Source organism: Strongylocentrotus purpuratus, unplaced genomic scaffold (assembly GCF_000002235.5).
Source record: "Strongylocentrotus purpuratus isolate Spur 01 unplaced genomic scaffold, Spur_5.0 spur5_scaffold_15, whole genome shotgun sequence".
NCBI lineage: Eukaryota > Metazoa > Echinodermata > Echinoidea > Camarodonta > Strongylocentrotidae > Strongylocentrotus > Strongylocentrotus purpuratus.
The window spans coordinates 930,239-955,703 of NW_022145600.1; the positions used below are offsets into that span (position 1 = coordinate 930,239).

Genomic DNA, 25,465 nt, shown 5'->3' on the forward strand with positions numbered 1-25,465 from the left:
ACTCGTCGTGTTAAATCGTCAGGAAGGGAAAAAGGGAATTTAGTACGAGAAAAATTCCTATAATACGAATGTTGTTGGGTGCCCCAAATTCTCCAAAAAATAGATGGCAATATTTCACTCTAATTAATTGTATCATAATGTGAAAAAGGATGTCATTTAAAACACACTTCTACAAAGATTTCCCCTCAAAAATGTGTTTGAAGACAAATATTGATAAAAAAAATACATAATTTAGGTTTTCTGTTATACACAGCAAAACCTAAATGTTGTTTTCTTTCATCAATATTGGAATTCAAACAGATTCGTTTTGAAGATTATTTTTCACACATTATGGTACATTAAGTAAAATTTTGCCATCAAATTTTGGGGCTCTCAACACTTTGCAGGGGCTTTAAAGTTCTCTTCGAATGGTATAGAATACATTGTGATTTGATAGAGAGAGATAGAGAGATAGAGAGAGAGAGAGAGAGAGAGTGAGAGAGTGAGAGAGTGAGAGAGTGAGAGAGTGAGAGAGAGAGGACTAGAGAGATAGAAAGATATAGAGAGAGGGGGTAGAGAGAGAGAGAGAGAGAGAGGGGGGGTAGAGAGAGAGAGAGAGAGAGAGAGAGAGAGAGAGAGAGAGAGAGAGAGAGAGAGAGAGACTAACAAAAGAGAATGACAGAATGAGATCCATTGAAAAAGAAATTTGGAATACCATAAATTCACACAATCCTCCCAAAACCTTACCAAATAACATGCTGAAGCTGAAAAAACAAAAACAAAGAAAGCATTTTCTTCTTTGACACCTTATAAAAGATGAAGAATTTATTTTAAACACCTTGCTGGCATAAAACTAAATCAGAGTGCTAACAGCAATCAATTATGATTGTTCTACAAATGTTTCAGTGTCTAGACATTTCAGGAGACTAGTATACATGTAATCAAATCAAAATTGGAGGAGGGGGTGGGGGTGTACTCATTTCCCTGCAGGTCCATAAAACCATAGCTTCTTTATTCCTAATCAAACACTTTCCATATGAGAAGGTTCATAATTCTGAACGTTTGTTCTATTATTCAAAAGTTCACAATTCTGAAAAATTATAAAAGGTTCCATCTCACTTTCCGAATTATAAGAACTCTTTCATTTCAGAATTATGAAGCTTCAGAATAACAAACCTTTGGAATAATTAAATATTGTTATGTAAAACTTCCAGATTAATGAACCTATGAATAATAAATAAATTCGAAATATGAATCTTCGGAAAAATGACACATTACCCCAAAATGAAATTGTATTGACATCCGATATGTGAGTATAACTTCTTAACACATCAATCAAGTAAGATTCTGTCCTAATAAATTCACTGAAAAATAAAAACAAACATATTGAAAGCAACAACAAAATAACGATTAGCCTTGTTCACCTTTTGATTGTGTAAATTTCAAATTTTTTCAAGGAAAATACACATCTTTCACTGACTAAAAAATTGCGTTCGACTGCATGGTGTATACAGTGAAACCTTCGGTAATAAGATTTAAATATGTATCTTGTTCACATCGGTTAGAAAGAGATCACATCTCATACATGTCCTTTATTTAAAATCATTCTAAGAATTAAGCAAGTAGTTTCATGAAAAGCTCAAATTTGAGAAAATAAGGAACTCAAGTGTTTTGTTTGACCATTTTTAAAAATCTTTTACCCTCACATTGGTATCCCATATATTGTCCTCCAAGTCTGCATTTTATTTCAACATAATCGTGTGGTTCTACAAAAGATCTCAATATTAATGTGATAATGACTAGAAATAATAACAATAATAATATTGAATATTTATGAAGCGCACATACTAGTATCCACCATGCAAGGTGCTCAAGGCGCTTAAATATTACCCCGGCGCTCTGCTAGGCTTCCGATTTCGGGGCTCACAGAATTCAAGGAATTCCTTCCTACCGGTACCCATTTAACACCTGGGTGGAGAGTGGCAAATATAGATTAATATCTTGCCAAAGGACATTAGTGCTGTGGCAGGACTCAAACCGCAGACCCTGTGATCCACAGTCAGACGACTTATCCACTAGACCACAGCACCTCTATAATGTGTTATGATGATGCATGTACATCAAAATAAGACTTTTTATCTATCTTTTAAATCTTTTCAATTCACTTAGAACATGATAAACTGTGTTGATAACTTGATAAATAATTGTTTTCATGTTAAAAAAATTCTTTCCAATATCGCTTGCACATAACAACACAATAGTAATAGACATAACATTCATAAATAGATTCTTATTGTTAAATGGTCTGCTTGTAATTATTTTTCAATGGTTTGAATGTCTAAGGATCAAGTCCTGAAATAGTTTAGTATAAATAGACTCGTACAAAATTAGTGTATCATGTAAATAAACATCTAGCCATAAACAAAAGACAAAAATTACAAGACACATTGAAGTTTCATAATTTCTCCCTAAATATTAACCTGACAATATTAAATCAACCTGAAAATAAATGCCCCTCCAAAGGTCTTTATTTGGTTGTCTGTCAGTATTAGTAAGTGCACATTCGAGGTTAACAATTATTTTAGTGTTTAAAAGCAAACATGGAGATAATTCGAGAATGAACACCATAAATGCAAAACTGAACCGATGAACTTTCTGCCCTAGCATACGGTTTATTGCACAGCGCCATCTCATGGTCAACTTGCCAACAGTGAGTAACCCAAATGCCTTATTTCTGCTTTGCAGACTGATATGAGAATCAACAGAGCAGTGAATTATGGGACCATACTGCGCCTACAGCTGACTCTAGATGGCGCTAGAGGAGCTCTTCTAGTGAATTCTGGTTTTAAAATGCATGATTGATGAAAATAAATAAATCATATCCAACTGGTTACCTACTAAGAGGAAATGCATGAGAGAAAATCCGTTTTGAGGTAGAAACTTAATAAAATTGAACATGCTAAATAATTTGGAGCATTTATGTATCATACTAAATCTAAGTCAAACTCCAATGATCGCTGATTGATAATTTTCCTAACATGTTAATTCTTGGAAGATTTGAGTGCACCTAACGAAGAGAGCTTTCCTTGTTTTATATTTTACAAATTTTTCTTAAAATATCTTTTGGTATTTGTTTACGTGGCTAAATTGCTTTCTATGATTTATATGATTATCTTCATCAATACCAAACTTCTACACTAAAAAGTGTACTCCCACAATCACCAGTTTGAACATTAAAGCACTTCTATATTTCTATATAAATGGTTACATTTATCAGTCAGTAATTAATTAAATAATAAATATATTAAGATAATTTTATAGCGCACATATCCACCTCCCAAGGTGCTCAAGGATTTCTAATTTTAACCCAGTTCTGCTAGGCTACCATTTTCGGTAATACAGCATTTAAGGAAATCTTTCCCACAAGTTCTCACTTTACACCAGAGTGGAGAGTGGCAAATGTAGATTAATGTCTTGCCGAAGAACATTAGTGCCCCGGTTGGGAATTGAACCACGAACCATGTGATCCACAGTCCTACAATGTATCCACAAGACCATGACACCTCTAATGAACTGAAACGCTGGATTATATCCCAATAGCATATGTAAAACAATACATAAAGGAAACAAGCATACTTCCTAAGGCAGTAAAATTGTAAAAAGAACACAATTATCAAAAGTATATTTACATGTGTGTAAACTTTGTAGTGAACTTTCTTAAACTTCCAATAAATAAATTGTTTTCATAATTAAATGCATAGGAAGGCACATTTGCAAATACATTTTGATAATACTTCCTTCTGGCTGAAATTCAATTCTTAATAAATCAAATGCTAAAATATGAAAATATTCTGTTCCAAAATAAAAAAGCATATTGCACATTCCTACACCACATGTAAGAATAGACTGAGTAATATTATCTTTTCTATTTCATTTCACTCATAACATACATGTATAACTTGGGGCTTTGTGCATTTAAATATCACATCTGCAGAGAGCCAGGAAGCTGTCAACTCTTTGTACATGAATGGGATAATGCCGTTCAGTCTCTCAGAAGGCATGAGGTATGTAGCCTGAAAAAGGTGAACATAAAAATACTGCTACGGTCTTACAATTCAATAACAAAAGTACTCTGGTGTGTGACTAGCTGGACTCTCTCATTTCCATGCTACACTAAGATTGTAGTTGCGTCTCTTGACCAGCTTGAGCCAGCCTTCATAGTCTCTCCGTGTGATACTGAAGCAGTCCATGAGTGTCAGGGTCTCCAGGACGTTCCTATCGTCTAAGATCAGTCTCGAGATGGGAGCTCTGCTGACAGCATTGCATTCATGAAGGGTAAGAGACTTCAAGCTGAGGAAGCCATGGCTTTCTACCGCTTCATGGAGGACAGAGTCTGTAAGTGCGTTGACCCTGATGACCTCCAGTGACCTCAGGGCATGGCAGTGTGGAAGCACAGTGTTGAGTATGGCAGATGTTAGGGCTGTGCTTGCGTTGCTGCACCACAGTGCAAGCTCTTCAAGGTGCTCAAAGGGAGTGCTATTCAAAACACTTCCATATTCTCCAGAGGTGAAGCTAGCGCTGTCTGACATCATGAAGACCAGAAGCTTCCGTAGATGAGGACAAAGCTGACCCACCAGATGAAGGTCAAGACCATCAAAGTCCTCCAATGACAATACTGTTAGCTGTTGACCATGTAGTCTGAGATAGTTCAGAAGAGCACCTTCAAAGGTCAGTTGATCTGAGCTGGCAAGTTTCAGTTCCTTGAGGTGTTTCAGACGCAAGAGGTCTGTGAGACCAGCGCTGGAGAACCCTCGCGCAAAACGCAGATCCAGCGACACCAGTTTGGGGCAGAGGAAAGAGATGAGTTTGATGTGGTTGTCCGTTACATGGCTGAAGTCTGTACATTCTAACATCCTTAGGCTGGTTTGTCCCGTCTCGTTATTATTGATTGAAGAGGTTTCCTGACCTAGTGTTGGTAGCTGCAGGAGATACTGATGCTCATATTCCTCTGTGATGGGTGATTCTGCGATGATGCAGCCAATGAGGTTTGAGTACAGGAACTCCTGGAGTTGCGGGATGGTTCGCAGCAGGGCTCTGATACCCATGTCAGTTACCATGGATGATGACAAGTCTAGCTTCCGCAAAGAAAACCTCTCCTTCCGCATAGCCATGTTACAGAGTACACCAACATCATTATCACATACCTGAATATAAAAAATTAAAAACAAAAGACAAAATGCTAGAATACTTAGTAACTTATATTTACAAAGGAAACCCTTTTAAATAATCAATGATAAGGTCTACATCTAATCCATTTGTAACTTGTTGGTTTAAAAAATACCAAGAGCTTACCAAAATTCATTTCTTTTATATGTAAAGCTAGACTTTTCTCTTTCATTCTGCCCTTTCCTCAAGAATATGATCTCAATGTTGTGTAAACAACGATCAATAATGTAAATAATGGTCCATACTCTTTAGTACATAGAAAGGGGGTTATGAATTCCATATAATAGGAAACACCTTGTTTGTCTCTCTTATGCTAATTTATGTTAATTATACTAATTTATCTCTCTTGGGCTCAGGACAAAAGCACAATAGGTGATTTATACATCAAAGACAATCATTATGAAGGGATTATGATGGGGATAAAATGCCTCGATCACATCCCTCTTTTAAAGCAATCCAAAGGAACCCATCATTCTATATTCCTGAGTTCCATGCTCATGATCCAGACATTAGATCCTGACCTGATTTGGAGGACATGACTGTACGATATTCATATTTTCAAACCTTCTGTAAACTACTCTATTCCAATCTATTTCTTCCTCTCCCTAATCCTGCTGCCTGTTTGAGACTTTCTTTTTAACAAGATCAATAATGCAATGGAACAAAGCAAGCTGGTCTTTTATAAAGTTGAACACAACCATCTGCCAAGAATTCCCTTCCAGTTCTCGTTAGAGCTTTGAACATTTCCCTTACCTGACAGTGTCTGAGGGCCAGATCTTGCAGGTCACAACATGATCTAAAGAGGGACTGGATAGCCAAGGTACCGATCTTTGTCTTGGAGAAGTCCAACCTGACTGCATAGGGTATGTTGTTAGCAAGGATCTCAAACGCTTGGCTTGAGATACGGCTACAGCCCGATAGGATTAGTGTTTTCACTTTCTGTGGAAGAAATAAAAAGAAAATTATTTCAATTTACTGGGAATATCAATCAGACAATATTAATTTAATTTGAAATTTGAAATTTGGAAAATTCAGTGTTTTCAGTATAACGAATTCCAATCACAGCTGCATCACAATTAGAAATACGTGTTAAAAAAAGAACCCCTCCTTCGGCCCTCAAAACAGTGAACTTAATTACCATGGTTCACAGAAATTCCTATAATGTTTTTGAAATTACCATAAATGATGCTAACACTCTCCCTAAAGTATGACAATACTCTGTAAGAGGGAAGTACTCCAGGAAGAAGATAAAGAAATCAACTACCAGTTATTCCCCTGTACAATATGTACCTTGCATTTGTCAGCAATCATGCAAATGACTTCATCCGTGATGAGACGAGGACAGTCACTGAAGTCCAGATGCTGAAGTAGACCACCATTGATGAGTAAATGGAGGGAGGAACGGGTGAGTTTCCGCTGACGGATCAATTCATCAGCCAAGTCTTGAACCAGAATAGGACCTTGAAACAAAATATGGAATAAAGCTTTGAAGTATACAGTAGGAGGAATACAAAAGTTTGTGATGATATCATGAACCTTAAAATGATACACAAGTCAATTGTATTTTGCTAATGTTTTCATTGAATTATATAGTTTATTTGCAGTATGAAACTATTTCCATTTTTCTAAAGACATTTGTGGCATTGCTAATATTTCTTAACACAAACTTTTCAAGATGAGAGAGTGTAAAATAATTGCTCCAAGAGAAGCAGAATCTTTTCTGACTGATTTTTCATCATTCATTTGTAGACCACTGATATTGCTTCTTTAGCAAGCTCACAGAAACTTCCAATAACCAAGGCAAAAGTAATCATAATAGATCTATATATGATTTAAATGTAGAAAATACATTCATACTGGAGAATCACTAATGTAGGGGCAACTAGCATCTTTACAATGCTATCTCTTTGATCTCAGTGATACTGATACTTCATGTCTCAAAGCATCATTTTTCTAATATCATAATATCACATTTATCTGCCGAGAGCGTGAAAGGCATTAACTATGAATGGAGTTGTCCTCTTGTGGCTCTCGGCAGACAAATATGAAAACTTTTTTTTTTTTTTTGGGGGGGGGAGGTTTTTGAAAGTTTATGTACTCACTGGGTATTTCATCAAAGGGGCCTAAGAGATGACGGAACCTGCCCTTGTCAAGGAGCGTCTCTTCATAATTTTGGGTCCAAAAGCTGAGGTTGTTTGCGATACTGCTGATACAGAGGTGCTGAAGGGTTACGGTGGCCTTACACTGAGGCATGATGAAGCCTTTAGAAACCTGATTGCAGAGGTGTGTAGCTCACGGATGAATAGATGATGTAGGCCGCTGACGAGCTGAACAGGGGGAAATAAGGTATGCATTTGACATGGCACACCACATGTAAAATACAGAGTTTGATTTTATTACCCTAGCAATTAAAGCTACATTGATAATTTGCTCAAGTATTCAAATTTCAAGGAATTTATTCTTACTAGGTATCAATTTACCAGTAGGGGCGCTGGTCCGAGAACGAGGATCGTCCGCATAACGCGCATCATCGTTTTTGGCATCGCCAAGGCACGGATCAGATCAGAATCGTCAGCGAAAATGCGGATGATCCTTATTCTTGGACCAGCACCCCTACAAGATCAAGATTGGCAAATGCAGACTAGTCTAATATTTTCATTATTATTTAGATCTATTGCATGAATTGCAAATAATATTAATCTGATCTAGACCTCTAGATCTAGACCTATACTATAGATCTAGATGTGGTTTAACAAAAAAAGACCGACCAGATTCTCTATACAATTCGCTATGATCAAATGGTTACTCAAGTACGACAAACCCAATTCTAAACCTTAGCTCCACCACGTATAGATCTAAGTTAGACAATAAACCACCCGGCCGCCCGCGCGCCCCCGACCCAGCCCGGACCAGGCCAATGCAGCTCCAGTGGCGACCCCTGGCCTGCGCCTGGGCCCGAGCACCCATCCAACTTCACGGCCCTAGTCTAGATAAACATTTCACCCGTCTGTGAAATTTAGTTAATAATAATAAATAATAATAATACATAACATTTATTAGGCGCTTAATACTGATGTTTCTAAGCGCACAGTGTTCTGATTAAGAGAAGACTATAATCCGTAGAATTAAATTAGAAGAAAAAGCAAAAATACAAAAGTAACATAGATAAGGTAAGAAAAACAGTGGCAATCAACTAAATAAAGACAAATATGGTGCGCACCTCCATTGACCGACGCACAACTGCAATTTACAATTTGAAAAGATAGGTTTTGAGTAGAGATTTGAATTGAGATACAGAGGGGGCGCAGTGAATAAAGGCGGGCAGTTTGTTCCAGAGAGCGGGGGCAATAACTGAAAAGGCGCGGTCACCATACCGGGTGTTAGTGCGGGGTCCAGGTGTTAACAGTAATGTGGAAGATGAACGAAGTGTTCGTGACGACGTACGGGAACGTAAGGATATGAGATCGGAAAGGTAAGAGGGGGCTAAGCCATTGATAGCTTTGTAGCACAGGAGAAGAATTTTGAAGGATATGCGGTGGTGAATTTTAAGCCAATGTAGTGAGTTCAATATTGGAGTTATGTGCTCTGATTTACGCGAGAGAGTCACAAGCCGAGCAGCGCTATTCTGTACCCTTTGAAGTGGGACTAGATGTGACTGAGGGAGGCCAGAAAGAGAAGAATTACAGTAATCGATATGGGTCGAGACAAAAGCATGGACTAATTTTGAAGTTGTGGGTCGGTCAAGTAGCCTCCTGATTCTACTGATCTTATATATACCAAAGGAAGCAGACTTACAAATATTACTAATGTGTTGTTTGAAAGTAAGATTGCTGTCAATATTTAAACCAAGGTCACGCACAGAAGCACAACAACTGAGAGAGCCATCACTCATAACAAGATCAGGAAAGGGGTCTGAGTTCCGAAATTTAGAAGTAATATGAATCATTTCAGATTTTGAATCATTAAGGCAGAGACAGTTTTGAAAAGACCAGGTTTTGATTTCATTGAGGCAACTGGTGAGTTTGTTCGCGGCTACTGTCCTGCTGTTTGGGTGAAGAGTTACATAAATCTGGGTGTCGTCTGCATACATAGTGTGTTGAATATTCTGATGAAGGTTAATAACATTTGAGAGAGGGCTGGTGTAAAGAATGAACAGGAGGGGGCCGACCACGGAACCCTGAGGAACGCCGCAGATGAGGGGAAATGATTCCGAGTTGGTGTCATTGATGATCACCTTCTGAGTTCGGTGCATGAGATAGGAGCGAATCCACTGAAGTACGGTGCCGGTGATGGAGAAGTCGTTCTCTAAGCGATGGAGTAACAGGTCGTGGTTGATAGTGTCGAATGCGGCAGTGTAATCAAGCAAGATGAGGACAGCTTCATTACCCTTATCTACAGCTAGAAGTAGGTCATTTAGGACCTTGACAGTTGCAGTCTCAGTAGAATGATGATTCCGATAGGCAGATTGGTGGATTGGAAACAAACCGAGATTGTCAATGTGGGCTTTCAGCTGTAGTGACACAATACGTTCCAAAACCTTCCCAAGGAATGGCAGGTTTGCGATGGGCCTGTAGTTCTTAAGTCCATTCGTGTCGAGACTCGGCTTCTTTAGGAGGGGAAGAAGCAGAGAAGTCTTAAAAGACTCTGGAACTATTCCGGATGATAACGAGAGATTGAACAGTTTGGTTATGTGAGGAAGGAGTTCATCGAGGACTTCCTTTAGAAGCCAGGTAGGAATCGGATCTAGCTTACAGTGTTTAGAAGGAAGTGAAGTGATGAGCTTCCTGACTTGTGAGAGGGATACAAGGCAGAAATCAGAGAGTTCATGACGAGGGCCTGGAGCAAAAGATCTTGAAGCTGGTGCTGGTACTACATTAGGGAAAGAGGATACAACTTTGGCGACTTTTTCCCTGAAGAATGTAGCAAATCTGTTGGCGAGTTCACTATCAGAAGAATGATCTGGAAGAGGTGAGGATTGAGTGGGCGTTGAGAGTGTCTTCACAAGACGAAACAGTTCTTTAGTGTCAGCATTCTTGATGAGATCTTTGAGGTACGCTGACTTCGCATTGAAGATGCACTCATAATATGACTCGCATTCACGGCGGTACAGCTCTCTATCAACAAAAAGTCCAGACTTGATCGAACGACGTTCCGCACGACGCCTTCGCCTCTTAGCTTCCTGGATATCATCGGTAAACCATGGCGCATCAGGTCTGATTGATACAGTCTTGACCTGGATTGGAGCGTGCTCATCAATCAACGTCCGCAAAGATGAGTTGTAATGCTCCGCGGAAGCAGATGGACAAGATAGATCAGGAAGTGAATGGAACATTGTGTCAATAGAGTTGCGTAGAGAGTCCTTGTCAATGCTGCGATATTTCCTGAAGGAAACCTCTTTCTTGGGATTCTTCGGCCTTGCGATATTGACAGTGGTGACAAGTGCACAATGGTCGGAAGGCATGGAAGATAGCGAGTTCACGTTGCAGACATCATCCGAATTCCTTGTGAAAATCAAATCTAGAGTGTGACCTGCGCGATGGGTTGGTTCACGAACATGTTGCTTGAACCCTAACGAATCAACACATGTCATAACAGATTTTGCAAAATTATCATTGGGATCATCAACATGTATGTTGAAATCACCCAATAATAGAGGAAAATGATCATCTACAACAGCACCTTCAAGGAGAGTTGGAAATTCATCCAAGAATGTGCCGTTGGAGAGATTATTATTGGCAGACGGGGGTGGTCGATAAATACAGTACAACCTTACAGCAGATGAAGGTGTCAGATTGAGTGTGACATCAAGTAATTCAAAAGATGCAAAATCATTGTTGTTGTTCAAGGTACAGCGAGCCGTGGATCTATAGAGAAGCAAAATCCTACCGCCCTTGGAAGATAACCGGGGTCGATGGGTGAAATCATAATTAGGCAAACCAGATCTTAGATCAGCTAATATGAGACCATCCCTCTTACTGTCTCCAGAGAGCCACGACTCGGTGATGACTAGAACATCTAGATCATGTTCAACAATCAAATCAGTAATTGCGTGTGTTTTATTGGTCATGGAACGTGCATTCCAAAGGCCAAGTTTGAGGCTATTGGTTGATACCGACATTGGTGGAGGGAAATCCGGCCTTGGTATCGTACGCCGCCCACGTCCGCGATGAGTTCGACGTCGGCGACCGATGCCAAGATCGCAGATCCTGCTCCAAACATTCATGGGTAGTAAATTAAGCGGCTGGTTATTAATCTGATGGAGATCATTCAAGTTGTATGAAATATGTAAAGCTGTACAATCAGCTGAATAAGGAGGTGAGTTGGTATGGCCAATATTGGAAACATTCTCAGTGCGATTCACTGGACCAGGATTGGGCTGGATATCTCCAGAATTAAGGAGACATCGAAATGTAGCTGTCGAATTACAGTAGTATAGTATAGATCTAGGTTGACTACAATATTTGAGATGTTTACAGTGGAGGCTCTTCATGTGTGAGCCAGTACGAGTGAAACATTTGGTTGGTTATACTTACGTTTTAATTGTAAGCCCAGTCCCCGCCACAGAAAGTAGCAAATAAACTAGAAACGAACGCGTTTCACAAGTGAATTTGTACAACAAATGATTTAGGTCATTGCAAGAGTGTTGCGCAATGCAGTGCTGTGGTATGGGGATTTTCGAGTCTCTGTTTACAATACGATCAGCTGGTCAGCGCCATGTTGTTTACATTTTTTATTTTCTCCTTTCAGTATCAACATATCCTTCCGCAGCATTTCTATATTTGTGTATGTAGCAAAGCAGGCACAAATTTGAAATTATTATATATATGTTGGATTATCACAGATAAAAATCTATGTAATTTATATCTAAACTTAATTAAAATACACGATAATGACTGAACTATATTTTTTAGGATGATGTACATTACTTTTCTCCATATGTGACGTACTAGTATCGTGGATGTGTTCACGACACGCATTATGCATGGCTTGCACACGAATCCCCCATACACACAATACACCAGTTTACAGTTGTGTGCGCCATTTTAAACAAGGCCAATGACCTAGAGGTCATGTGTTTATGCGTAAATTAAGATTGCGCCCATGCAAATTATGATGATATCACTGCCTGCGCGCTGCGTTGTGCGCGCATATCATCATTTGCATGGGCGCAATCTTAATTTACGCATAAATACCTGGTCAAACGTTATTGGCCCCGCTTCCGGGGCCATTGACCCCGCTTCCGGGGCCAGTGACCCGAGATCAACTGTCTGCGCATGCGCACTGATACAACTGTAAACTGGTGTATAACACGATTAGGTCAACGCGCGGGTTCAAGAACAGGATTGGCACAACAAAATAGAGCTGAGCTGGAAAAAGTGAGTGAGCTGAGAGTCTGAGACTGCCAGTGAGTCTACATTAGAAAAGCTATTTTGATTTCTTGTTGGTGACATTACATCAAGATAAACAGGTAATAAAAAATGTATTTTAGTCCAGGTTGACAAAAAGTCATAAACAATAAGTAAATGTAAGTGCTGCGTGCTGCATGCTGCCTGCTAAAAATTAAAAAAAATAAAACTGGAGAAGTTGAGTTTGCAAGCATGGCAAGTGTGACAACAACTTAAACAAGAAGTTGAAGAAGGAAGAGCTGAAAATAAAATTAGAAAAGTGATTCTGAAAAGGTGTAGATGAAACAGGAAAATGTTTGTGTTAAATTCAGTAAATAAAAAAATCTGGGGCTCAACAATATAAGGTCAAAATATTATTGAAGAAGAGTTTTCAGGCTGTACTGTACACCCCTGTTGTTGGCGTTACTTTGGAAGCTAGTCAGAAATAACCGTCTGGTATGGTTAGTTCTTTAATAAAACTGACATTTGCCAACAATAGAGGCGGTCAGCAGTAGGGACGCTGCATGGTTCGAGAATGAGGATCGTCGGCATAAATATCCTTGTAAACTTGGACAAATTGTGTCCTATGAAATTAGGATCGTCCGCATTTTCGCAGACGTTTTATTTCATCGGCGCTCTGCAGGTTTCAGGTTCCTGAACCGCGTGCTGGCGATGCGAAAAAAAGATTCCGCGTAAGAAAACCCCCAGTTTCCCGTCTACTTTTATGGGTTGTCCTTCTCCCCAAGGATTTATCCCTCGTAACGTGAATTTCGTGAAAGTCTCTGTACAAAGTCAATGTAAAATGCATCAAGAAAATCCCACATCGCCAACGCGCGGATCAGAAATACGAAACCTCTGCAAAAATGCAGACGATCCTTATTTTTGAGAATGCGTCTGTCAGCGTTTATGAAGACATTCCTCGTTTACGCAGACGATCCTTATTCTCGGAGTAGCATCCCTACAGGTCACTCAGCGGAGCCAGATGTAATCTCAGCGGAACAACCGTTGATATTCAGAGACTGAAGCTTTTAGTCTATTGGGAAGCTAGCCTTAACAGCTACAGGATAGGGTGCACACATGCGCAGTGTGAGGCTGAAAGTGAAGTAACGTCTAAAGAGCATATTTACAGTAAAACAAAAGTGAGGTGCAGGTAAAACCATGGCTGCTTAGTTTACGAGGAAGTTTATGAGGAAACAGGATGCGGAAACCAGCAGGAGGCTACAAACTTCTGATAGTGATACTGGTAGTACTAGAATGGCAGCCTCCTGGAGTGGAATATCCACAATATTGTGGTAGAGTGTGCAAGAGTGCAGCGGATCTAAATTTATTTTTACCACAAGCTGCGAAGGAGAAGTGCTCTTCTGCTTCCTGTAGGCGAGATGTATGAAACAAGCAGCATCCTTCTGTACGGAGTCGGGCTAACTCGGACTAACTCGGACCCGGGGACAACTCGGGCCCCGCTGCAAAAATGGTCATTTTTTTGCAGGTTTAGGGTTAGTGTAGGATTACTAGGGTTAGAGTTACATAAAATGACGAAAAAATGACTGATTTTGCAGCGGGCCGAGTTGTTCCCGGGCCGAGTTAGCCCGGATCCTTCTGTATGCTTTCTAGATTTTCAATACAGGTGGTTTTGTGAGAGTTCCAGACCCATATTCCATCTGGTGGCACAAGGGCTTGGTAGGCTCTGATTTTATATTTCCTTTGCTGCAGGGTGATAAAGTTTCCCTAAGAAGGCCCAAGAAGACTTCCTTTTGCAACAGCAACTTATAACTTTTTAATACTTATCTACCTTAGGAATTAAGCCAGTATGTCTGTACATCTAGCAGTAGTACCAGATTCCCAGAACAAAGCCAAGGATGATAACCCTTATGAAGATTACATGTGGATGGGAGAGGAAGAGCTAGAGTTTGAACAAGATGTAAGTATATATATCATGCCCACTTTCTTGAAAAAGGTTCATTATTTTATTACGATTGAAGTAACTGGTTTTAAACATCTCTTTAAGGGTCTGGTGACATCAAAATATAAGTTGATATGCTGGGCTGCATACAACACATATTTTGTTATTCAAACATCTAAATATATTGCATAGGTTTTTAGATATTGTTTTAAATAATTTTCTCAGACCTGATAAGCTCCAATCTAAAAAAAATGCTCCAGATCTCATTCATCTTGTAACACCGTATGTCAATTATTAGTGAGCTAACAAGAGGCAGTGGTATGTAACTTCCCCCAGCTCAGCCCATGCTCACAAAAGAATTGCATTCTTTCATACAATACCTCCACATTACTTTTCTTTTCCTGGTGATGCTACAGCACGTCTGACATAGCAACTCCTATGTTGGTATTGTATGGTCTATTGTAAATAGGTGGTCAGCTCTGGTTGAGCTACATAACACTGTCTCTTGTTAGCTCACTAATGATTGACAGATGATGTCCCAAGATGAATGAGATCTGGAGCATTTTTTTTAGGGTGGAGCTTAGTGGCCCGAATTCACAAAGGAGGTTTGTTGACAAACCGAGGTTTATGTACGACATATGACCCGTTTTGACGCCTTTTTTACAAACCTGGTTTGTACGATAACATAAGGAGGTTTGTCGACAAACCAAGGTTTGTCCACAGACCTCCGTTGTGAATTCGGGCCAGTAGGTGTGGACAAATTATTTTGAAAATATTTGAAAATCTATGAAAGATATTTAGATGTTTGAATAACAAATGTGAGTTATATGTAGCCCTGCACATCAACAGGAATGAACTTATATTTGGATGTCAACCGACCTTTAAAGCTATTTCATTGCCTTTACTTGACAAGGTTCCCTACTCCACCAGCCCAAAATTTTGTCAGCAAAACTAATCATTAGGAAAAGTCTCAAATTGATATGACAGTGAAAGAAAATAAAAAGAAAGGAAGCAATGAATAATAGTAGTAAAAATAACGGTGACTTTATTTCTCATTTCTGTAATGTTTGGACATGTTACCACTCCTTGGTGCATTGAAAAATATATTTAAATGATCCCAATTCATGACAGCAAAGCAAATTTTCTCTATCTGATAAATGTTGGACATTAAATGACTGAATTGAATTGACTGTTTTTTTGTAGGTTTTAGCTCAGCTGGAGGAAGAGGAGTTTTTGGAGTATTGTTTCCAAGATATGATGGAAGAAGAAGCTTTAGGTCTGTTCATTCCACCACCCATACCTTCCTCCTTGTCATCGTCATCATCATCTAGCAGTACAACAACCACTCTGCCATCACTCCAGAACCTCACTATCAGTAATGCTAGTAAGTTCCACTATCATGAAGAAAAACACTTGATACAGTGAAACCTGTCTAAAAAGACCACCCAAGGGAGACAAAAAAGTGGTCTTTATAGGCAGGTGGTCTTTATGTACAGGTTCCTTTAGTACATGTTTCACTGAGAAACCATTTTCAAAGGAAACAAAAAATGTGGCCTTTGTAGACGGGTGGTCTTTCTAGATACAGGTGGTCACTAAAGGGGGTTAGCTGTATTAACAAACCAGTTCTTGTAAGTACATTAACAGGGGCTCAACAAGGTCTGTATTGAAATTTGTAGGTCCCCCTAGTAAACTTTCAAAACTTCAGAGATCCTAAATTTGTATTTGGGGGCCAATATGTACAGGATGCTTGCTGTGTTGAGCTTTGTATGATACGTTTGATTAAGGTCTCAAAGTGATTGAGGAAAGGTGAGAAAGAAAATGAGCCACAGCATTTACATTCTGATGAGACCGGATTTTGAAATCTGCCATTATAGGATAAGATATGAAATTTCAAAAATATAAATTCTTAATGATTGAGGTATTTGAAAATGATACAATGTTGTGAGCCTTCTAGTGAGAGAGAAGAGAGAAGGGCTGATCGGCTGGGAGAATCATAGTGATGTCATACCAAGAGCATGGTTGGCTATCACACTGACCCCCTTCCCCCCCCCCCCCCCCTCCCCCTTCCCCTTATACACAGGTACAGAATTTTTTTGTTTTTTTTTGTTTTTTGTTTTTTGTTTTAGTTTTTGATTTATGGTGCTATGCCTGGCAATGTCTCTCAGCTCTGTAATCAGTGTGTTGACTCACCACTCGGAGACTACAACAACACTAAAATGTGTCTGTCATCTTGGTTTGAAAATAATCTTTCTAATAGATCTCAATATGTAGTTTATAATAATAATTCCTCAATTTTTGTCTCGCCTGCAAAAAGCGAGACATAGGCGCCGTCAACATCAGTTTTTGAATTTTTGATATAATTTTTAAAGTATAGGTTCTTAGTCAATGAAAATTTGACTATAGGGTAATCAAGTATCCCCAATCATGTGAGTAGAATTTCAGATCACAAAGTCAAGGTCAAAGGTCATTTCAGGTCAAAAGACTTGGACTATGTTGTAGCATCATCATCGAAAACTTAACCTAAGGTTAAGTTTTTGAATTTTTGATATACTTTTGAAAGTATAAGTTCTTAGTCAATGAAACTAGGACTATAGGGTTATCAAGTCTCCCCAATCATGTGAGTAGAATTTCAGGTCACTAAGTAAAGGTCAAATGTCATTTAAGGTCAACAAACTTAGACTTTGTTGTGGCATCAACATCAAGATTTTCAAAATGTTTCTTCTTGGTTATTTTTCAACCGATTTTGATTCTGATTGTTTCATATGATAGGGTTAGGAGGGGGATTTAAAACTTCTACACAGAATCGTGAAATTCATTATCTATGCTAATTTATGCAAATTTATTCGAAATCACAAAAAATGCTTCTTCTCCTTCATTTCTCGACCGATTTTGATTTGGTTTGCTTTATCTGGTAGAGCTAAATTTGGAACACTAAACTTTTAGATTTTGAGATTTTGCTCCATTGATTATTTATGGTACTTTATGCAAATGAAATGAAATTATGTCCCTTCCAGGGCATCAAATTTTTATTTTTTGACCAGTTCAAAAGTGTACCTCATAAAATTTACAATATTTGTTGTTACGAGATGCGGATGAGCGCTACGTCATTGACGTTCTGGTTTATCATATTGAATTGCGTTATTCAGGCGAGACCGCCGAGAGCGTTTCCCTTGTTTATATATAACAAATGGTGTACCACAAGGTTCTATCCTAGGACCTAGGTACTCTAATTGTTTTTAATTTACATTAATGATCTTACACATTCTTCTAAAAACGACATTGTTACTATTATTTGTGACAAGTTTATAGGCACAAATCAGCGCCTTTAACTGCACCTCAATGTTAAATGAAGGTCCTCCCCCGCGTGGGTTTTCGGCAACAAAACAAAACAGAAAAAAACTTGTTTTTTTCCCCTCCCCAAAATAGGGGTGCGCCTTATACACGGAGATTTACCTTTTATTTATGTTTAAAACCATTGTTTATCAATTCCCCCTACATTTCTAACCCGTGTAGTTAATAACTTGTTGCCTCCATGCTCTGCTTCCTCTATAACAGACGGTGATGAGAATGGTCACCATGGTAATGGTGATGTGATCCTGCTGCCTGCTAGTGATGTTGGAGCCTCAGGAGATGCTAACTATGAGGCGGCATGGCAAAGTTCTGAAGATGAGGTCTCTGGAGACAAACATGATGTAAGGATGAAAATCAGTCAACAAAGAATATACCGGTACTGTCTGGAGCCAGAAGGGCGATAACTCACATACTTTAATGCCGGACTGCACTACGTGTAGCTACTTGCCCCCTCTATACATACATGCCAACTGTTCAGATTAAAGAGGAACATTCCTCTTTTTGGGAGAAAATAATTATCATTTTAATGCAGGTGTTCCTCTTCCTGTACAAATTTGTCTGTAGTATTGAATAGGAGAGTTAGGATTGTTCCTCTTTTTTTTGAAAATAGCCTAATTTGTACAGATTTCTGATTTTCAAATGTTGGCATGTATGCTCTATATAGCAAACAATGCCTAAACAGCATTCATTAGTCTCCCATGATCCCCTTTTTCTTATGTTAATTGAGAGCTGATTTGATGTGATAACCACCTGTCAGTGACCCTGCAGGGAGGTCTAATTCCTCCTGGCCAAACTAGTGCAGATAGGTTTTAACACAGAGTGAATGCTCTTATGATTCTGAACATGCATTACATATGTCTTCCTTTCCTCTTTTATTTATTGTTCAGTGATCTATTTTGATGAAGTACTCTGTTAATGTGCGTGTAGTGTCTTTCATTTGAAAATCAGGAAAAAAATAAGTCGAATTTGATATTGCATGCAGTAATTAACAACCTCAAATTCACATAACAAAAGGGTGTAACTTTACTAATAATTGGTATTTATCTTCTCAATTTTTTTTTCTCTTTAAAATATTATTTTGCTACTACTTTATCTTCTCTTGTATGGCATTAATCTGGAACGACCAGGTCCCTTGGAAGGGATTTTAAGCTGTAGATCCTCTGGTCGGTTATTCTCCCGTATGTACTTGATTTCTCTGCAGGCAGGTGAAATAAAATCATCAAAATGATTCAAGATAGAGCCAAAATGTAAGATCTCTGATAAGATAGTTTTATATAAATGTATCTCCCAGTTTTGCTAAAAACATTTTCTGTAATTTTTCAAAAGGATATACACAATTTGCATTCACAGAATACTTGGTTAATTTGTTATTGATGTACTTTTAAGAGCCATATATCTCTGTATGATAAACCACATGCAAAGACAACACATTTTAATTTTCCTCTTGACATATTTTTTAATTTTTTTTTTAGAACCTAACGGATTCGGATTCATCAGAGGGCTGCCCCCAGAGATAAGCAAGGGCCAAGAAACACCAACTCCTAACCGAGACCACGTGCATTCCTGTCATTCACAAAAAAAACAAAGACATGTTGGTAACCAAATATATGTGTATAAAGTATGAATGTTTATCTTTCGTTTAAAACCTCTGTTGGAGCTGTGATATATTATTATTATTCCATGTTTAAACTTGACTGATACATGTACACACATATGCATTGCGTGGTATTATTACCTTACCCTAACTGTGAGACCAAATTTGGGCACTGGCATGGGCCAGTTTTGTATTCATTGTAATAAGAATGAGACAAAACAGTATTTTTTTTAAAAGAGTACTGATTTTGTATTTGATTATATATTATATATTTTAAAGATACTTTTCATACCAATGCATTTGTGATGTACATTATTGTTTGAAGCAACATTTTAGAGTTGACTTTAAACATGAACGAGGCTACAGAGTTGACAACTTTTTCAAAATAAGTATTTCCATCACCATTCTAAGACCGTTCATAAGATATGAATTTCATCCTTCGTGACCAACGTTACACCACATTACTTTCAAAAAGCCATCAGACCCTGAAAGTATCATTCAGCGTCGTCATACGTAAATCCTTAGCAATATTTAATGAATCATATGATTACCCTGAAACACAGTTTTACCGGTCTGCCAAGTGCAACGCTGCTTGGGTTTTATGGTGTACGTCTCTCACGGACATGTCTTAAAAGGGAAATCCAATCTTAATAGCAAAAAACTCTAAAAGTAAGCAGAAGGATCAGAGAAACATACTGGTAAAAGTTTGAACAAAATCTGACATAAACTAAGGAAATCGCGAATTTGTTTGAAGTTTGTAATCACTATAAATATGGGAACTTTAAATTGGCTGAATCAATGATTTCACTGTGATGTGGTGCCAGACAACTTTCCTATTTTTTCAAACACCCATGACTAAAATTGATTTTTCTTATTTTTTTCTTCAATATGTATGACTCGAGATTGTCTTTACTTTTACCCTATAATAATATACTCTCCATCATACATTTTGAGTAGGCAGTTGGGAAAATTTTGTATTCTGCAAATGTGAAAATTATCCTTTACTAAGTCATATCCACTGACAAAATTGCCAATTCGAGATACGCATAGCTCTAGTGACATAATATTTCAAACATTCACAACTTTCATATTATTGGTCCGATTTATTTCAAACCTTTGCCATGCCATTTCTCTGATTGATCTGCTTTCATTCAAATGAACTTATTACATGGTTTGGATTGTCCTTTAAGTACGTGATTCAGCATAAGCCAGACACAGACCCAGACTTAACTTGAATTTGACATTGATTCACCTTGAAAAATGTTCGAAATTGTAAAATGAAATGGCTTTTACTTTGAAAAATAATGTTTTTCCATTAAATGTGTGCTATAACATATAGACTGAAGTACTTTATTTCCTCCTCCACTGCTGCATGTTAAGGGAATCATCATAGACTTTTTTTCAACTCTTCTCAGTATTGTGAACATGTATGAAATGAACATGTGCCATATCAATCAACTACCCATGTGCCATATAGCACTCTTCATGAAATTAAAGTCAACTCTGAGTCTGATAAATATGTTTTGACCAAAATTACAAAGTTTCTTTTTGCCATGATGCTTTCAGTCAAAACATATTGGATTGTGTGTACAGTGTACAGTATGAAGTGTAAATATTGGTCTTTTCCAGTGTCAAAAGGCAAAAAGAATGAGATATAATTTATTTTTACTGTATATTTTATGTTTGGTAGGTTTATGTTTTGCTGAAATTTTGAACACTTCCGAGTCGAGCCACTTCCTTAGCTCCAAAGCTGTGTTCTCATGTATTGGTAAACTGTCTGTCAAAAGGATTTTAGAATCAAATACTGCTTTAATACTCTGTGCCCTCTGTGTTACAATATATATATCTTTTTGTGTCACACGCTGCACTTAAAAGATTTTAATCTGCCGTTATTTCCTTTCCGGGCACTTTACCGTAGCATGTATAAATGAGGCTTGCTAAACACAAACATCATTGAAGAAGGATTGTATGTGTTCCTGACAATGTCTTAGTGTGCTTCTAGTATCTAAAACAAATACTGGATTTTTTTTTTATCTCCTATAGTTCTTCTAAACCTTGATGAAGTTAGCTTTAGTTTACTTTGTCCTGATAAGGTGTTCTTCAATGAAATACAAGTAAATAAATAACACAAACTGAGCGAGGTCATGCTGCTGCGATTAGTGGCTTAAATGCTAGTTCACTCAAATGGCTTGTTTATTGCACCCATTGTGCTGAGGATCTCATCCCTGTTGCCACTGTGCTGTCCTTCATAATGCATAACACATACTATCAAAGGTCAAACTGGGTTTACATAGTATCTTGAGTTCTGGAAATGATTAAAAATATAAATTCATGGCATTCTCAGTTGTTGATCTAATAGCTTTGCATAAAAACAAAAGAAAACCCAAACAGATTCCAAAACTTATGCACATATGAGATGAGATTTCATCTCATTGTGTCAAGATTGTGTCAAGACTTCCAACAGAGCCAATTTTTCCTCTGCCCATTCATATCAACTATCATGCATGAGATAGGTCTTGACTTTCTATAAATGACCTAAGAATTCCATATTTTGTCATGACCAGAGCTCCAGAATACTCTGACCTCTAGCATATTACCATCTTGGTTGCTGTACTGTACTACGGTACTCACCAATAAGTTGGGATGCCTAAAATGATAGTGCTAATTAGTACTACACCGGGTTTGAGATTGATCTCTCTTTGTTGGAAAGGAAATCTGCTCCCTTTCTGTCATAAGGAGAGTTATCACTGGTTAGTATATGCTTCAGGAGGATACTTCAGTTTAAATCAGTCTTTTTCTTTCCTTGTGTATGATTTGCAATTTTGCATGCATATACAATGTACCCTTGAGCCCTTATTGTACTAAAACTTCAACTCAACGCTGTGTTAAAGCTTTTGTCCGAAATCCGAAATCAGGTTTAACAAAGGAAGCTAGTCAAGAATTTGTTTCTTTTTTTAACATGATTTTAAACACAGGGTCATGTTAAAAATGTCTGAGCCAAACAGTTTGAAGGAGGGGATTGTTCATTTAATGAATGTTTTCGATCCATCACTATGAAGGTGGGCAAGAGTAAACAATGTTTGAGACGTTAAACTCTACTAGTATTCTAGGCATAATTAATCACAAAAAGTGTGTATTCATGATTCATTATCCTTTTTTCTAATTCAGATTTTGTTGAGATGCAATTTACGTCATTTACGACCTTAAAAATTCAGTATTGGATGAGAAAAAAAGACCAAACTACTAATACTAAGATAAGCATAAAGTTTTATTAGCAATCTACTAGAAAGTATTGTGATATTGCCAAGCACTTGTAGAACTATTGTGAAATTTTAGATGTGTTACCCTGTCATTTAATAATTTTCCTCCTATGTAAAGAATTATAGAAGTAGAACTTTCTCTTAATATTTTTCTCACCACTTTGAATCAGTATGTGCACATAAAGAGACAATGACTCGAAGTAACTAAAAAATAATAATGAAAAAAAAATTATAATACATAACATCAGGAAAAAAAAAAGATATAAACTTTATAGGGAGGAAATGAATGACAGTAATGTTACATTGTATGGTTCTTGTATATTTCAAATGTAGGTGGCCTCCCCCCTCCATTTGATGAATGCGTAGTTGCTATTGTTTGAAGGGACAACATATTGTCAGCATTCAGCTGTGAATAGAATATACATTTACCCATATGTGTATATTCATGTAGGGTTTCAACTCAGTTTTCATGCTGAATCTATACAATTTGTAAGTTAATTAGGCTAGGTAGCAAGCTCAAAAATCAGGTTTATTTGCTTATTTCTCGACTAAAAATCATATTGCCAACCTGTTTGATTAAACAAGCAGTTCATGTTTTGAAGCTTGGGCAATAGTGATACACACTGCACTTGTTTAAAGGTAATACAAAGTTTTGGTATGGGGTCATGAATTTGGTTCAAATGAACATATTGGAAGCATATGCGATACTACAATACTCAGTGATCGTTGTCGCGGTTGAAATCGAGTCTAAAGTTATGAAGTTGTTGTTAATAAACTCTTTATGTTGTATAGCTCCCTCTCAAGGTCAAGATATTAATTAAGCTATTAAACAATGTTTCTTGACTAAAATTAACCAATTAGCTATTCCCGTTTGGAAATTATATACTACAACTATATATTCTGAGATTTTCATGGTCCAGGCTACCATTGTAAGGCCGTAGGCGCTTTTTGAAATTTATCGAAATTTACCGGGAGCACCGGTAAATTGTTATATTAAATTTTTCTCGAAAGCAGAAGTGTTTTAGGGGCTAAATTTTCTAGTGGTTATAATTCATCCACTGGGGCATCCAAATATATCAAAATTGTAAAGAATCACTATCCACCCAAATTTCAAAATTTCCCAAAACTTTGTATTACCTTTTAAGTCACAATGAACCAGATAATGAACAAGACTTGTCTTATTCATTATCCCATTGTGACTTAACCTGCTTGCAGTGCATATTCACTATGCACTCTCAAACATGAATTATTTGTATATTATTGGTTTATCTCCATGCAATATGGATTACCTAGTGATGTTAATTAATTAATGTTAATCAAAGCAGACTTGACATTGTTTTTGTATCTGTATGATTTGTATTTTTTAATGAAAATCATATACATGTATGCTTCATTCCTGGTGCAAATACATATAGACTTAAACCTTTATGTAAAAATACTTCAAAGAAAACACAATGCTTGGTCTTGATGGACAGGTGATCAATAAAGAAGGTTTGAATGTATGTACCATTACAATGGTTGGATTACAGTAAACCTGATCTTGATCAAAGCATGCATTATGAAATAATGTGAATGTTTCTTGAGCTCTTTCCTCACTGACCCAGAGTAAAGAATTTGAGATGTGTCAGATCGTAAGAAAAATGTATGCAACCTAGTTTTTATGCTCAAATTTGTCTGTCTGGAGCCAGATTGAAAGCTAATGTGGTTTGATTAGCAATGGCGCTCGTAAAATGGCGACTAGCTGGAATGCTCCCCAGGGAGTGGAGAATGTGCATACCTTGTGTGCGGGTAAGCCTGAATCCGATGACCAGGGTAATAATATGTTCCGCGCATAGAAACATAGTATTAGGCGCATTATAAATGTGAGCTATTATTATTTTATTATTATTGTAAAAAAATATGAGTGAATGCTCTTGTAACTAGCTCTGAACAGACGATATTGTTATTAGAAGAATATGACTTTCTCTATTTTGATTTAAGTTTTAAATAAATCACATCTTGAAACACCCCCCCCCCCCCTAAGAATAATGGGAAATTAATTCCATTTTTTTCTGCAATACTGTGTATGCAACATTCAGCTTGTTTTCTATTACTTAATGCATGTTTCAGTATTGTTTTTCAATCAAAGTAGATAGAGTTTATTCAGATTTATTCAACATGTGCCATCTTTATAACATTTTGTTGATTTCAGCAAAGCTGAACAAATAACGATCTCATTCTACAAAGCACTTTTAATGAACTTTTATTTCTCGTCCGTTGCTTTATATTTTAGTTCTATGTAGCATCTTTCTTAATTTGTTTTATTATGTTAAACATGCTCCAACATTCGCACTTTGTATGGTGCGTAAGTGTGGACAGATTCCTGTGATATTTCATTTTTTTATGTTGCATTTCAAAGAGTGTAATAAAATCACTTATTTTGAAAGGACCAACAAGTGTGTGAAGTGTTTTTGTGTGTTCTATTAATTGTAAGCGTGCAGTATCATATTGAATTCCTTTCAGATAAGGGTCTGTACAGATAATATGAATGTAAACGATTTGACATTGACATTTATGTATCACATTAATGTTCGTTCTATTCACTCAAGGCCTATTTACACATCTCAAACCCCATTTTTATTTATACACTCATGATGTGGATTTTTAGATTTCAATTTTTCTTTGTGTTTGCCAGTAGTTGCATATTCTGAAACACCGGAATGTGAGAAAAATCACAATTTTGGGGTTGCAGTGTAAATGCAGCTTTTAACTGAACCTTGGACATAGTACA

At 37.5% G+C, this 25,465-nt stretch overlaps 2 protein-coding genes across 4 annotated transcripts; one reads left to right on the top strand and one right to left on the bottom strand.

Annotated features, from left to right (window-relative positions):
* Nucleotides 1-769: 769 nt before the first annotated feature.
* On the bottom strand, nt 770-12,218 carry LOC100891570. Of its 2 annotated transcripts, XM_030985303.1 has the most exons (5): nt 11,739-12,218; nt 7,308-7,532; nt 6,496-6,665; nt 5,959-6,144; nt 770-5,183 (listed from the first exon to the last, which is right to left on the bottom strand). In XM_030985303.1, the coding sequence occupies exons 2-5, from the start codon at nt 7,456-7,458 to the stop codon at nt 4,137-4,139; spliced, it is 1,554 nt and encodes a 517-aa protein (XP_030841163.1). In that variant the 5' UTR covers nt 7,459-7,532; nt 11,739-12,218; the 3' UTR covers nt 770-4,136. The 2 variants fall into 2 exon arrangements, with proteins under 2 accessions (XP_030841163.1, XP_030841164.1); XM_030985304.1 differs by lacking the exon at nt 11,739-12,218 and having other exon boundaries at nt 7,308-7,869.
* A 297-nt stretch (nt 12,219-12,515) lies between these two features.
* On the top strand, nt 12,516-21,829 carry LOC763610 (polyadenylate-binding protein-interacting protein 2B). 2 transcript variants are annotated; one of them, XM_001199641.4, is made up of 5 exons: nt 12,516-12,673; nt 14,385-14,508; nt 15,694-15,874; nt 18,046-18,182; nt 19,314-21,829. In XM_001199641.4, the coding sequence occupies exons 2-5, from the start codon at nt 14,398-14,400 to the stop codon at nt 19,356-19,358; spliced, it is 474 nt and encodes a 157-aa protein (XP_001199641.2). In that variant the 5' UTR covers nt 12,516-12,673; nt 14,385-14,397; the 3' UTR covers nt 19,359-21,829. The 2 variants fall into 2 exon arrangements, with proteins under 2 accessions (XP_001199641.2, XP_030841165.1); XM_030985305.1 differs by having other exon boundaries at nt 12,529-12,581.
* Nucleotides 21,830-25,465: the final 3,636 nt, after the last annotated feature.